Source organism: Colias croceus, chromosome 19 (genome assembly GCF_905220415.1).
Source record: "Colias croceus chromosome 19, ilColCroc2.1".
Taxonomy (NCBI): domain Eukaryota; kingdom Metazoa; phylum Arthropoda; class Insecta; order Lepidoptera; family Pieridae; genus Colias; species Colias croceus.
Genome location: NC_059555.1, coordinates 683,983 through 699,760, shown reverse-complemented (window position 1 = coordinate 699,760; position 15,778 = coordinate 683,983). Strand labels below are relative to the sequence as shown.

Genomic DNA, 15,778 nt, shown 5'->3' with positions numbered 1-15,778 from the left:
CAGTTTTTGTTTGTAAGCTATCAATGAATACATCGATATTTGTACGGACTTGAATTTTTATATAATTTGTAATCATGGAGTCAATGTACGCGCTCTCTCATACGTTTAGTGCCCCGAGTTTAATGGTAAAATAATGTTTATTTTTGTAAATGGCAACTTTCTAATAATTGCCAGTTTTGAGGAAAAATCCTTTAAAAACAGTATTTTTTTTTGTGACATAGCTTTTCATGAGAAATTACTGTTTTTGCAAGGATTACGTCTACAAAGCATAAGGATGTCATATAAAAAATAAATAAACAGTATTTTATTGTTAAACTTGAGGGTAGTTAGATAACAATTGCCGGACGATTGTTCAGTGAGACCTAGTCTACAGCGTCTGCGGTGAAATGAGCATTTTATCAATTCGATTGTTCTAAATTTGAATTTTTTTTTTCGAAATAAACAAGCGGGCAAAGGACGAAGTCGATTTTTGTATCGATTCAATGCATCGGAATTAGCAGTATTAATTATTAACTTACGTTTTATAAGCGCACAGTGGATTTTATTAATTATGTATTGCGATTATTTTAAGGCGATTGACTGGTAAAATACTCATTTTGCCGTAAACGCGTCTACAGTCGTATTGTCTACGGTACGTTCATGTACGTCGAAGTCGATTTAAAAAAATCTGTACAAACAAACTTGCCATACATTCCGCGTTATCTCAGTATTAATGTGGCGATGGTACCATAGACAATGCGTCTATAGACCAGTGTCTATGGCAAGTGCTCTATGGTTCGATGAGATGCGGGTAGAAATTAAAAATAAAATAAAAGCATAGTCTCAAGCTGCCAGTGTTGCGTGTATAATGGATTTTATTTTTTTATTTTCTTTTCCGGGGAAAGTACGGTCCTCGCCGGGGCGAGTGGTGTGTATGTCTGTATGTTCGTATGTATGTCTATCTGTACATGTTTACCGTTTGTTCTGTGAGCGAGTGCGATTGTAAAGAAATACTTTTTTCTGAGAGGCCTGGTTGCATGCTAGAGTGTCGTGTTGTGTTGTGTTGTGTTGTGATGCGTCAGAGAACGTGTTGATTCTATGTGTTATGATATATTACTCAAAAGAAAGTTAACCGTGTTTATAGTTGACAAGTATTTGGGGGCTAGAAATTAACTAATGTATACGTTATAATCAATTTATTGTAATTAGTATGAAACTGAAAAATTATTATACTTATTGCATTTTTTGTGAAATTTTAATTTCACAAGTGCTCTTTCATTTGAGCAATATATACTTATGGCAACACAGTGCAATGCAACGGTCCAGTGTGTACCCAGCCTTAGTCGCACAGAATATGTAGTAAGTGAAAATGTGAGCGGTGGAATAAACACCGTCCGGTATATGGACGCAATGTAGTTATCATGTAGCGTACGGAATTGCTTAGGCTCGGTTCAGACGTCGAGTTTTTTTTTTCAGTTATGTTGTATCGGTTAAGGGTCCGTTCACACAGACCGGCTCTGAGAGGAGAGCAGATTCTTATCACGATGAAAACAGAGTTTTTAGTATTTGTAACTTAAGGTTTATTTTTGCGTGTGCACTGCTTTTGACATTAAGAATGCTTGAACGCGCTTGGTGTGAAATAATAAGAGGAGCTGACCGGCTCCGATCGCGTACTTTTTCTCGTTCGCGCAGCCGTTCAGCTCCGATTACATTCGCATCCGCTTTCAGATAGCTTCCAGCTGGTCTATGTGAAATAGTTGACGGCTCCGCTCCGACCAACTCCAAGCGTATACGATCCGGTCTGTGTGAAAAGAAAAATGCGCGCCGATGCTCTCCGAGCCTGTCTGTGTGAACGGACCCTAAAACGCGTTTTGCCTAGGTAGGACTAGTTGTGACATATTGTATTGTTATAACTAGTTTTAACTGGGTAAAACACGTTTTAATCTGTAACATTATGTAAAAGTTCGTAAAAGTATAAAAAAAAAATACTCGATAAAAAATGACTCAATTTTATATTCATAAAATTGTGACGGATCGATTACTTTTGGCGGGAAATTCGTCGTCTGTGCCGTTTCTAAATCGTAAATGAAATTTCATCACATTATATATTGTATCGTCAATCGTGTATTTCATTTTTAAATTGTTAACGTTATTTCCACCGTGTTTTGAATTTGAGATTAGATGCGTTGGTTTTAATTTATTTTTTATCAGACTGAGGCGTACAGTGGCCGCGGCCGACAACTTTAATCGATTATTGTATGAACAAGAATATTGTATATTAATTTCGTAAATAAAATAATTTCTGGATACAAATTTATTTATTTGTTTTATTTTTCTCTCGCCTTAAGATTAAATAAGATTTGTGAATAAAATACATATTATATTCAAACAGGAATAAGGCTTATAGTAAGAAATACTGCAATATCTGCAGCAATTTATTTCTTCACATAATTTTTTTGTACAAAAAAAAATTTTTTAGAACTTTTAACCTATGCCTATACTTGACGTAAAGTACATACATAATACTTTGATAGGCTTAATAAATTTATATTTTTTGGTTTTTATGGCATTCAAATGATTTATAAATATAAATTTATAAAGAATAGAAAAAAGTCGATCACGAGGCGGGACTCGAACCCGCATCCTTCGCGCGAAAGGATAGAATAAATTCGATTGCTCAGGCGGGTCACGATTGGCTGAGTTGGATAGGCATCCGCCCCGGAATGGCGCGAAGGATGCGGGTTCGAGTCCCGCCTCGTGATCGAATTTTTTCTATTCTTTATAAATTTATATAGGCTTAATAAATATCTGACTAGGATTTCTAGAAGCTACATCAATGAGTCTCCCGAGCTTACTTATCATTTACGTTGACCAACAGCGTGTAATATGAGAACGAAGTCTTGATTATCTGTAACAAAGCATTATTTATTAAGAGAAGAAAATAGTAAGGTATGGTAACAAAAGAAAACAAAATTGAATTAAAAAAAAATTACTCCTATTAATGCTCTTAAAAATTTAGTATGGTAGCGAAATATGAAGAATTTCGTACACTTTACAATACACGTTTTAACCTCGCGTCGTTTCTGCGTAAAAATCATACGTACCGTCATTGAGATATGTATATCTCCGTCATCTCCATAATATGTATATTATGGAGACGACACCGCCTATATCACTTATGTTCCGCTCAACATACGCCAATTATGGCGTAACTGCACGCTCATTTTTTATTTGTTTTAAAGTGAAACGCATCAAATATGCCTTCGTGTGTGTTACGATATTGCACAAATAATACGGAAAAGTGCAAAGGAATAACTTTCATCGGTAAGTACCTAACTAGATAATAATTTATAAAACTTAGAGCAAAAAATTGGCGCACAGATTTTGTTCGTGATGTCTCCTCCATACGTAGTAATATTATCTCAATGCGTACCGTAACGTTTTCGCATGGATGGATGCCATTGACCCAATGTTCGAAATTATGCGTAGTTTGCGATCGTATTCTACTAAGTATTTTCTTATGGTGCATTTACACCAAACGAACGAATGCTACCCCACCCCCATTATGTCAAATTCTATTAGTGTACATACAGGCGCAGAGCATTCTTTCGTTGTTATAAGTGCGTTCGAAAAGATTATATGCAAAGTTCTTATACTGATCAACACTGAATACGAGTTTTCGTTTACACTAAAAGATCACGAAAGAATGTTCTAGCTCTAGCTCTATGTTCGTTAGATGTAAATGCACCGTTATACAATACAATATACTCGCCACAACAAAAGTATGTAGATTCATAGGCAAGAAGTTCCCAGCTCTCACAACCACGGGACGAAGGTTTGACAGAAGCACGTTGAGTAGCAATCGACGAGGGGCCACTCCCATACTTGGCCACGCGCTTTGGTAAGCCGCGGTGGAGACGCGATCTGCCTGTAAATAGCAATGCTTTTACAAGAAATCTGAAGTAATATTGTAGAAATGCAGAAAAAACATCTTTCTTTGATACGATTAAAGTTTAAACTCAAAAACTATTCAATTGGTTTAAAATTTTGTTTTAGCATTAGTCATTACCGTAACAATAACGGAGGTATTTTGTTATCTATATTATTATATTATACACTAGCTGCTCCGCGCGGTTTCACCCCTGTGGCCCCATTCCTGTTGGTCGTAGCGTGATGATATAATATAGCCTTATACCATATACCTTCCTCGATAAATGGGCTATTTAACACCGAAATAATTTTTCAAATCGGACCAGTAGTTTCCGAGATTAGCGCGTTCAAACAAACAAACACACAAACTCTTCAGCTTTATAATATTAGTATAGATAATAACATTTTGTAGACTAACCTGTAAAATGATTTGGTTTCCAAAATGGCAGTATACATAAATATCCAACGCTACTGCACCAAGATACTCCACTGTGATCATGTCGAATTTCTAGGAAAATATAAATGACAATCAAACATTCATGTCTTTGCTAGAATTAAGTTTTATTCTTCAAATTTTTACTTTTATTAAATACCTAGACAACAATTAGGATCGACAAAAACTAGGTAATTATGAAAGTAAAAAGATATGAAAGTAAAGGTTAACTTAATGTTATTTATTAGACAAATCTGGAAGACGAAATATAAAATATCAGACAAAAAAACAATCCAGAAAATCATACATAAAAATATATGCCACGGGTACTTATAGGTACCTAGTATATTAGCATTACACTACTAATTATCATCATGATTTAATTCGCCGTGTATTTATTCGTATTTTTACGTACCAACGTAGCAGCATATAACAGGGTACAAAGATACATAGTAACTTGGACGACACGTAGCGCGAGGAGTGGCGACACAAATCGTTCGAATCGTTGCTTATACTCGTAGACGACTTGGCAGACCCGCGCGCAATCCTGGATGGCAAGCACTGTTGCGTCGTCATACTGTTTACTGTAGATATCTGGAAAAATTAAATCTCGAAAAATTAAAATTCGACGCGACAGATTCTTCTTTCTATCGAATTCTTTAGATTTAGAAATTAATACTACTTAACGGATTTTAAACGAAATTTATTCATTTTATAGATTATGAAAACATTCGTTGTAGGTACCGCAAATCAAACGCAAGAAAATCTATTTCTTGCGGGAGCTTTTCAAAATATAACGAGTTATTTTATGTCGATACCTACTTTTAGGGGAAAACCCCTAACACGATTTCGCACCCCCGGATGCGAAATCTCCCTACGCTCGTGTTTGGAATACATATTTAGAAAAGTTGTCTTTTATGAACAATGAGATGCTTATGCGCAGTGTTAGAGAGAGAGAGAGAGAGTCATTATATTGTAGGATAGAAATTGTCTTTAAAATCAAAACTGCATGCATTATATTTTTTTTTTGTCTGTGTGGAAGATAAAACAAATGACATGTTCATTCAATTCACGAGTCGTAAATAATTAATTTAAAAAATTCTAAGTTAATATTTATTTTTTGTTAAGTTAATGTAAAAACGTTGACATGCATTTGAATAAAAAGTTGATTATCCTTTATTGTAAGAAACTTGTTCATTTACCGAAACGTACTTCCTTGTGACTGGCTCGTACTATCTGGAAAAAGGAACGAACATAATATTACATTTAAATTAAGTCTACATCTTAATGTTCACAAACATGAAACATTATTTTTTACACAGTATTTTTAATTTTTTATGTTTTTTAATTATTTGTCTTTTTAAGCTAAAAATAATTTATTTTCCATAAATAAGCAGTTTTTCTTATGTGGGCCAGTTTTAGTTTTTTTAACATAGCATAAATCCCGTCAGACTCATAGCACAGGCATGTAGTTACATCAATTTAATTTACTAATTAAATTAAATCACCTCATCATAATGATACTCCAATTCCTTCACCTCAGACATATTATACATGTAACTATGCTGCTCATCCTCCACCGTACTATACTTTTGTGCTGATATTGCTGCATGCTCGACATGTTGCAGCAATGCCGTGTATCTGACGTTGCGCAGGGAACAACATAACAAGTCTAGCTGTCCACAGAGTAGGATCGAGTTTGAAGCGAAGAATACGCCTGTGTTATTGATATATATTATTAATTTTTGTACAAATTTAAGTAATTTAATTGTGATACAAAAAGAGCTCTATTTGCACATAAGGAATCCTTATTGTTGAACAGTAATCTCTACCAGGCAAGCTGGCAGAATATAGTTTGTGTAAAATATAACTTAACACTAGAGCGCTCGCGCCTAAAATTTTCCTTGAGTGCACGCGTGGGTTACATATGTCACCCATTACGACGCACGTTTTTTTCATAAAAATCGTAGTTTAAAAAGTAAACGAAGTATTTATTTACGAATCAACTTTATTTTTAAGTGATGAGACAAAAAATATATCAACATTTTCTCATTTCACTTAAATTATGAGCTAAACATAAACCTCTATGAAAAGTAACCAATTTTTGACTTATTGTGATCAATCAGTTGTTTTTACTTTGGAAACTACAAATTTGCTAAAAATAATCATCTAATTATAAAGTTTAAGAATAAGTTGTTCTTATCCAATAAAATTTTCTTCACACATATGACATAATACAAATTGGTGATCTGGTCAAATACGCCTATTTTACTTGCTACACTGTTTGCGAGTGCTGCGATCTCTCGCTTTGCTGCAAAAGTCACACCGCCCTTTTCCACCGCGTATAGGCAAATTTTGTACTGGAGGATATTCAGACATGCACCAGCAGTGTGGATTTTAATTTTATAGTTCTGGGTATGTTTCCTTTGGAAATTCGTCGCGTTATAAGGGCTTTCACAAGTTCAAACCCAGCCTCTTGCAAATATTTTCGGCGGATTGTCTTGACTTGGAGATTATTCAACTGGTAAATTACTAGACTACTAGATCCATAACCGACTAAGGGTCCGTTCACACAGACAGGCTCGGAGAGCATCGGCGCGCATTTTTCTTTTCACACAGACCGGATCGTATACGCTTGGAGTTGGTCGGAGCGGAGCCGTCAACTATTTCACATAGACCAGCTGGAAGCTATCTGAAAGCGGATGCGAATGTAATCGGAGCTGAACGGCTGCGCGAACGAGAAAAAGTACGCGATCGGAGCCGGTCAGCTCCTCTTATTATTTCACACCAAGCGCGTTCAAGCATTCTTAATGTCAAAAGCAGTGCACACGCAAAAATAAACCTTAAGTTACAAATACTAAAAACTCTGTTTTCATCGTGATAAGAATCTGCTCTCCTCTCAGAGCCGGTCTGTGTGAACGGACCCTTACTGTGACAATGGCATTTTATCTTTGTCTTCGTCAGACACACCGTCACTTTCCAGTTCCGTGCCAGATGCATGAGGTGAATTGATTGGAGTAGGTAGAGTTTCTTGTGGGCTATTATCTTCTTCTTCATCCTCTGATGACTCTGCTTTCCGTGAATGCCTCCTCCAGTCACCTACTTATAGTCAAATCTTTCGATGCAGATGCCATTTCAACCTAAAAAAATAAGTGTGTCCTAGCACTCTTATAAATTTGAGCATAAAAGAATATGAGTATTTTATTTCGATTTTAGTTACCTATCTATTAATAAATTCTTAAAATTATAAATTTACCACAAAAGCAGTAAAAAATAAAAGAAATAATTAACTTACTTGAGGGTATACTTGATTTTCTCTCGCAATTGTATGATTTCAAAAACTTCCTAGAACGCTCGCGCGGGAGACATGCGTCACCCATATACTTTAAAACATTCACAGAGTACACTTCGTTACACCAAGGAAGCTGGCGCGCTGCTAAAATGTCCGGTGATTTGTAGTCGAGGAATACCTGAGACAGCAACACTCAAGCACGATTCTTTAAAAAAATATTTAGAAATATAATACACTGGGTGACCTATGTCCCCCGCGCGTGCGCTCTAGTGTTAATATTATATACAGTGATTCTGATTCTCAGGTGATTTTGAAACAATACGATAACCCCACTGAAAGCAGCTCGACGAAACACAGTAGAGTCGGTAGTCCACTGCGCACTAGTCAGTGACTCAAAAGACCAAAGCAATAAAAAATAATAAACTATATCACCTATTTAAAAAAGGTGGGTCGTAGATTCACGATTCTTTTCGTTGCCATTAATGGGAGCATTTAAAAATTGCACGAAAATATATTGTATATTAAACTTGCCAGAGCTGAATCCCCGAACTAGACTAATAAGAAAGTTACAAGAAAAAAGGTCTTTCAACTCATAAAATTTAACGAATAAAAATTAATCAATTTAATACCTAATTGTCCCATAGCAAGAGCGACAAATCCCTGAGCCAAGCATTGTCTCACAAATATTAGTGCTATAAACGGACCCTGGACGACGTCTTTGTATATCCACGGATGTAGGGGGTGGTTGAACCATACTGTAAAAAAGCTTTTGAATTACAATCTTCATTATTATTATTATAGTACCTATGATTAAGTTAGCTGTTTTAGTATAAAATATTTTGATTTCTTGCTTGACTCATAGTTAGGTATATTAATTTCGACAGTTTGAACTCTACATCATTTTAAAGTAATTTTATTTCAAAAAAATTATTGGAAATTTGACGTTGCACATGAAAACAACTGAATTTCACACAATGAACTAAGCAGAGTTTCTTAGAATCTCATATCTCGATCCTTTTTAACCGACTTCAAAAAAAGGAGGAGGTTATCAATTCGGCCGGTATATGATATTATTAATGTATGAAAAACCACACATTTGCATGAAAAAGTTGTTGAATAAGGGATATTTAAGTAAATACTCGGAATTTATTGCAGTTTCTTTCTTATTAACTATGTAACTAGTATTTTTCATGATTATTGTAAAGGCTAATGCTATTTTTTCTTGTAAAATAATTGACGCAAACGAGGTCATACGTATCAGCTTCAGTTTTTTCCTCGTAATTTACTAGTTACGAGTAAAACGTACGACGTAGGTACTCGTCTAAGAAAAAATGTAATAAAATATAGGTAAGTTTTACATACATATAATATATAAAAATGTAAAAATTTATACTAATACTAGCGGTCCGCCCCGGCTTCGCACGAGGCTACTTTTTATTGCGAAATATATAGGTACCAATATTTCGCAATAAAAAGTAGCCTATGTCCTTTCTCGGGTAAGTATCAAAATATCTCAGGTTCAGTAGTTTAGGCGTGATTGAGTAGCAGACAGACAGACAGAGACTTTCGCATTTATAATATTATATTATAGAATGGATGTACCTAATTATTAGATATTATAGAGGTGAGTTTTTAACGTTGTAGATAATCTCTAGATCTACAGAACCGATTTTAAAAATATAACTAATAGACTATGCACATCATTTTTTACTTTTAGATGGAACTTACAATATCCAGCAACAGGCAATACCACGTACATGGCCACACTGAAAATCGTGCAAGCCGTGTAAAAGAACGCGAAATTCCTTGCCGTCTTATAGCTTGCCTGCATCGTCATATTTGTCAAACCTCTAGCTGAATGCCATTTAAAATTATTATTCATGTACTCGCACAAATCATACATTTCCTTTTTCCAAATCGAGAAGTACGCTACGATAGCTATTGAGACAATTAACGGTAATCCGTCGGCCATTTTGTCTAAATTTGACATTATATCCGTCCACTCCCCATATAGATGAACAACCAAGGACACCGTTAAATTAAGTAATATAAATAATACCATAGCCAAATAAACATTGTTTATGAAGATGTGCGAAGCTTTAGTGGGATTTCGGAACCAGTCCCAACAACCCACTATTTTTAGCGGCAAAACCATGAAATGGCAATAGTTTTTTACGCGATTGGAAATGGTTTCTTTCATCTTACAACACATATGTCACGACCTACGCATAGAAAAGTTATAAATCTAAGTCATATATAATATATATAGTATAAGTCTAAAGTCCAGTATTCTAAGAACTTTACTGCTTATAAATCGAAAAGTTAATAAATAGTACTCTACTTAATTAAAAGTTTAAATTTAACTGTAGGTCCAATCAGGTAAAGCCTTGTTCATAATCTACACTAATATTATAAAGAGGAAAACTTTGTTTGTTTGATTGTAATGAATAGGCTCATAAACTACTGGACCGATTTTAAAAATTCTTTCACCATTCGAAAGCTACATTATCCACGAGTAACATAGGCTAGGTTTTATCCCGGAAATCCCACGGGAACGGGAACTATGCGGGTTTTTCTTTGAAAACGCGGGCGAAGCCGCAGGCGGAAAGCTAGTGCATTATAAATTGAAATTACTCTATCCATCTTTAGTAGGTACCAAATATTATGATAAATTATTTACATATGTGAAAATAGACAAGGAATGAAAATAAAAAGTTTGCACTTAGGAATATATTTATTGTAATTGGATCGCTGAATGGGTAATAAGTAACTAAGTACCTAGTTACGACAACAGTTGCAGCGGCTCTGCTATTTTTTCTTTCTAGTAAAAAAACTAATAAATTCAGCGTAGTATGATCACAGCTCTGCACAATTAACCCTTTATTATAAAGTTCGGACATCACAAACTTTTAAGTTTTAATTGTTCTCTAATAGAATACAATTATCTGTCATTTCAATTCATTAATAATTATGCTTGCTAATTATTTTGTGTAGTTACATTGCATGCTTTTATATCGTTTAAAGTTTAAACGAAGAACGGTATAAAGGGAATTTTTGTAATAATGCTTATGATAAATCAATTTGCTTGATGTTGAAGATTTGTTAATGCCACCATGTTGTTCTTCCTCTGTTCTTCAGCGTTTTGTGATAAAAAAGCGTTTCCATTTTTTTTAAATAATTAATGTTTTGTATTGATAATGAAAAGGAAAGTTCTCAAATTTCTTCTCTTATTGATTTGGTCTTATTGTTTTGTTTTCGTATTGATTTGAAATGTTGTTTTTCAGTGTTTCATATTGAATATTAAACTTTGGGCATCTCGACTTGAATTTATGTCTTTGTTACTTTTGAAATATCCTGCCAACATATTTTAAGATATATATACATTATACTTATATCTTCTCTAATATATAAAAATCAATGCCACTTTTCGTTGTAATTCCATAACTCGAGAACGGCTGAACCGATTTCGATAATTCTTTTTTTATTATATTCCTTGAAGTACGAGGATGGTTCTTATGTAGAGAAAACGTTAATATGTACCACGGGCGAAGCCGGGGCGGACCGCTAGTAATGAATATATTATATATAATGAAATTCAATAAGGTTCTTAAAATATTATAAAAAAGGTTTTATTACTCTGTGGTATTACACAATGAAATAAATGTAAAAAAGCGAACCTGGTGTTGATGCATGGATGTAGTTAAGTAAAAACTAAAATAACAAAAAATATTAAGATCTTTGAAGACATTTTAGCTAAAATATTACTGCCACTTGAAGCTACACAAGGCAAGACAAGCAATAATTATGGTAGGTAAGTATAGTCGCGTTTTCTGTAAGTAATTGGTTACTAAGAGATAAGAAGGTGCAGAAGTGTGGCTTGTTAAAATTTCTCGATAAATATCTAGTGTCCAAAATGATAAAAACCGATATCTATACGAAAATAATAAAGCTGAAGAGTTTGTTTGTTTATTTGTTTGAACGCGCTAATCTCGGGAATTACTGGTCCGATTTGAAAAATTCTTTCGGTCATAAATTTTAATATTTCAATGGTAGGTACCTCATTATTTTTCTTTGTTGCATCGATATAACTTTACGAGCATATTCGTTGTTTTTTACATCATAAACAGGGAAAATATTTAAGTAATAATTCAAATTTTATGTTAAAAATTAGAGCGTTGCGTTGGTAAGTTTTTTTCCTTTTTTGTGAGTTCCATACAATACGTATTTATTAACGTGTTTTTATTAGGGTACCCTATGTAATAAAAGTGCGTGATGCTTAAAAATTGTATTTGTTGCTTTTAAATAATAAGTTACCATAATTTGAAGCCAATTTATAGGTATATACTAGCTTTCCGCCCGCGGCTTCGCCCGCTTTGTCTAAAACCTAATAAATTATACACTAAAACCTTCCTCTTGAATCACTCAATCTATTAAAAAAAACCGAATCAAAATCCGTTGCGTAGTTTTAAAGATTTAAGCATACAAGTGGATATAGGGACAGAGAAAGCGACTTTGTTTTATACTATGTAGTGATGCTGATGATAATAGTTTATTTATTATTTAACATTTGTCCCGCCAAATGTTGTTTTACCTGGACACCGAAACCGATCAAGTCAATTCGGAATAGTTTGGTCCAAACACCGTAGAGGAAAATTTTATAAAGACAGAAGAGAGGATCTTAGTTAGAGCCCTTTAGCGGGTCCTAACGCCTGTGCGCAGGGATCTAGTCAAGTACCTATGTTTCACGTGGTTCATTATCACGTTTTTAGCCAACAACAAGTAAATATAAATTAGTTACAGACATGTTTTATGCATTTTTTAGGTCCTTAAAATTAATTTATCTACAGTATAAAACAAAAACGTAGACATGATGACACATATGATTTTATTTCCTTACTAGTGATCCGCCCCGGCTTCGCCCGTGGTACATATTTCGCAATAAAAGGTAGCCTATGTCCTTTCTCGGGTATCAAAATATCTCCATACCAAATTTCATGCAAATTGGTTCAGTAGTTTAGGCGTGATTGAGTAACAGACAGACAGACAGAGTTACTTTCGCATTTATAATATTAAGTTTGGATTCAGTTACATGGGCAAAATTAACCATACTTAATTGAAATATATTTTTACAGTTTGGTGGCTGAATAGATAATTCGGTAATGAAATGTAGCTTATGCAAAAAAAATGACGTCTATGTGTTCACAAAGATACACGACTTTTAAGTTTTAGCCGAGTCACGACAGCTATTTGGCTGAATTTATTTACCATATAAAACGTCGTAAAATGGTCTTTAAAATAAAATAACAATTGTGGCAGTATCACATAATATACTGTTTTCAGGTTGTTTTATATTCCAATCTAAAGGTTGAGCGCTCTTAACGATAAACTGTACCTAGCTTTTAGCTGATGCTAATCGCTAATCAAAATCACTGATGATGAATTTAATTTTAAAGAATGCATTAAAAAAGTAAGAACAATCATCATTCAAAAATAAATTTAATTACTTAATTACTACTTACTAAATAAATTTACTTAATTTTGAAAATTACAAAAAAAAATATTATACTTACTCCTAAAAAAAACTTAGTGCCTAAATTTACAAAATAAACATAACTTAAAACTAGATACAAAGAAATAGAAAAAAAAAAAATTATAGCTATTATCCCTGGACCCTGACAAAGCGAGATAATACGTATATATGTGTACATTCATAGTATTTTGAATTTAATTCTAATGAATATAGGTACTGATATACTTATGCTAAATCATTACATTGCTTCTTTTATTTATTACACACTACCTTTCCGCCCTCGGCTTCGCCCGCGTTTTTAAAGCAAAACCCGCATAGTTCCCGTTCCGGTGGGATTTCCGGGATAAAATCCAAGTGTTAAATCCAAGTTACCCTCTATAAGTTTGCTTAATTTAATTGTAATCAGTTCAGTAGTATTTGCGTAAAAGAGTAACAAACATACACATTTACATACTTACGTCCTCACAGACATTCGCATTTATAATTAGTAGGATAAAACATTCCTACGTTTGGCTTTTCAATGGAAATATGTAATAGAATTATTGTAAATTGCGAAGTGACCTCCGCCAAGCCTGCGTTTTTAGAAGAAAAAACGAACACGTGTATTATATTATTTACGATATTTTTTCCTTGAGTAGGTATAACAATTTATTCTATTTTCAGGTCGTATGTTCATCAGTTCATCACTATCACAAAATATCACAGGAATCCTAATATAACGCCCTTGTTGAGATGAAGTTTTTAATTATATTGTCGTTCATTTACGTTGTCCTTCCCTTAAATCTCAATGGTAGCCCACCTACGAGACTCTGTACGATATTTGGTATGGGACTTATTAGAGGCTCTCTTCGTGAATTGGGAGCTGGTTCCACTGAACATTTGGACAGAATTGCTGCCAAACCAGCTATCGATTGAATTTGGCCAAAACGCTCACCTGAAACAAGACATTGACTTAAATAACTGCTTATGTAGGTACATGATAGTACTGTTCATCAGAATATTCACTGATCTTTTTTTTGAAAAAGGGGTTTCCAAGATTTGTCTCCAATGTTTAACTCGACAATTTTTGTTTGCATGTAGGTAGGTACATTAATAATTAATGATAGGTAATAACTTACCTATACCCGAAACACGGAACTTTTAATGCACACATTCACAATTTCCTCGTTATTTTCAACTCAACTCTTTTACTTATTTATTGAACTATTTTATGGTCCAAAACTTACCAATACACGTTCGAGGTCCCGCTCCAAACGGTATGTATGTATACCCCTCCTGGGAACTAACATCATTTGACAAGAAACGATCGGGTATGAACTCATCTGGCCTGTCGAAGTACCTTGGATCCCTTTGCAATGCTTGCACTGGGATTATGATCATCACACCCTTGTCTATAGTCACATTTAATTCTGGAATCGTGTATGGCTTAACACACTCACGCGTCAAAAATGCTGCGGGAGGCAATAATCGTAATGTCTCTTTGAGTGCATTATCTAAAAAGGTCATGTCTTTTATAGCTTCGAAAGAAATTTGATTGTTATATTTCATCAACACTTGGTCTATCTGCAATTGAACCTTTCTCTGATAATCTGGATGATGGGCAAGGTAATGCAAGGTGCAACTGATAGTGAAAGATGATGTATCGAACCCAGCGGCCAAGAATATAAACGCCTGAGCAGCCATAAGTTCGTCCGTTATTTCTATAGTAACTGTTGCAGCTTCTCCGTTAGAATCAGTCTTTTCCATTGATTGAAAAGTCAGGTCGCCTTCTTTTTTCCACTCTATCATGATATCCATAAAGTCATTCCTGCCAGACGGTTTGGATTTACGTTTTGCCTGGATTTCTTTCACCAGGCTTGTAATCTCCTCTTCAATGCCGGGAAGATATTTTAAGTGTCCGAAAATTCGCGGCAAATTATCTTTTAGCACCATAACAATACCTTCACGAATACCGTATTTAAATATTCGGTTACTCAGTGCCCTGAAAGGACAATTGTCGTCATTTAACGAGTCCACGTTGAGGCCGAACCCGCAGTTGCCAATGACGTCGGTCGTGTATCGAGCCATTAACTCGTCTGCATCAAAAATACTTTCCCCTGCAGATATTTCCACTGCTCTCTTTTGTAGACGCACAGCAACTTGTTCTATTAATGGATACATTGCACGCAGTTTGGCTCCGGAAAAAGCAAGCGTGAAACGTTTTCGAAGTGAACGCCACAAGTCACCATCCGCGAAGAATAGATTTCTCAGCATTGGCTCTTCGTTGTGTATCTTCATACCTCGCGCATAAAAATAGTTGAAATCCGAGGTGAAAATCCTCTTCAATATTTTGGGATCATTGACAAGGAGTATGGGTTGAGATGATCGATAGGCTCCAACGACTTTCTCATTTCGGTATTTGTTATAATAATAATCAGCTATTTGGGATGGACTTTTCTTCAATAAATATACTTCTTTAATGCTTCCAACAATAGGGTACGGTCTTACAAAAGGCAGTCCTTTGTTTTTCCAGTAGTTGAAGTTTCTCGTTAATATAAGATATGATAAGAATAAGAGTATCGATAACAGTAAAATTATATAAAACATATTGTTACGTATAATAATAGGTAACTTA

At 34.5% G+C, this 15,778-nt stretch overlaps 2 protein-coding genes across 2 annotated transcripts; both read right to left on the bottom strand.

Moving 5' to 3' along the window:
- Window positions 1–2,782: 2,782 nt before the first annotated feature.
- LOC123700601 (putative odorant receptor 85e) lies at window positions 2,783–9,834 on the bottom strand. Its single transcript, XM_045647864.1, has 8 exons — window positions 9,363–9,834; window positions 8,264–8,389; window positions 5,851–6,059; window positions 5,545–5,578; window positions 4,758–4,936; window positions 4,328–4,417; window positions 3,752–3,907; window positions 2,783–2,887 (listed from the first exon to the last, which is right to left on the bottom strand). Exons 1-8 carry the CDS (start codon window positions 9,832–9,834, stop codon window positions 2,831–2,833), a joined length of 1,323 nt encoding a protein of 440 aa, XP_045503820.1. The 3' UTR covers window positions 2,783–2,830.
- Window positions 9,835–13,856: 4,022 nt separating this feature from the next.
- LOC123700600 (cytochrome P450 6B2-like) lies at window positions 13,857–15,778 on the bottom strand. Its single transcript, XM_045647863.1, has 2 exons — window positions 14,391–15,778; window positions 13,857–14,098 (listed from the first exon to the last, which is right to left on the bottom strand). The coding sequence occupies exons 1-2, from the start codon at window positions 15,748–15,750 to the stop codon at window positions 13,926–13,928; spliced, it is 1,533 nt and encodes a 510-aa protein (XP_045503819.1). The 5' UTR covers window positions 15,751–15,778; the 3' UTR covers window positions 13,857–13,925.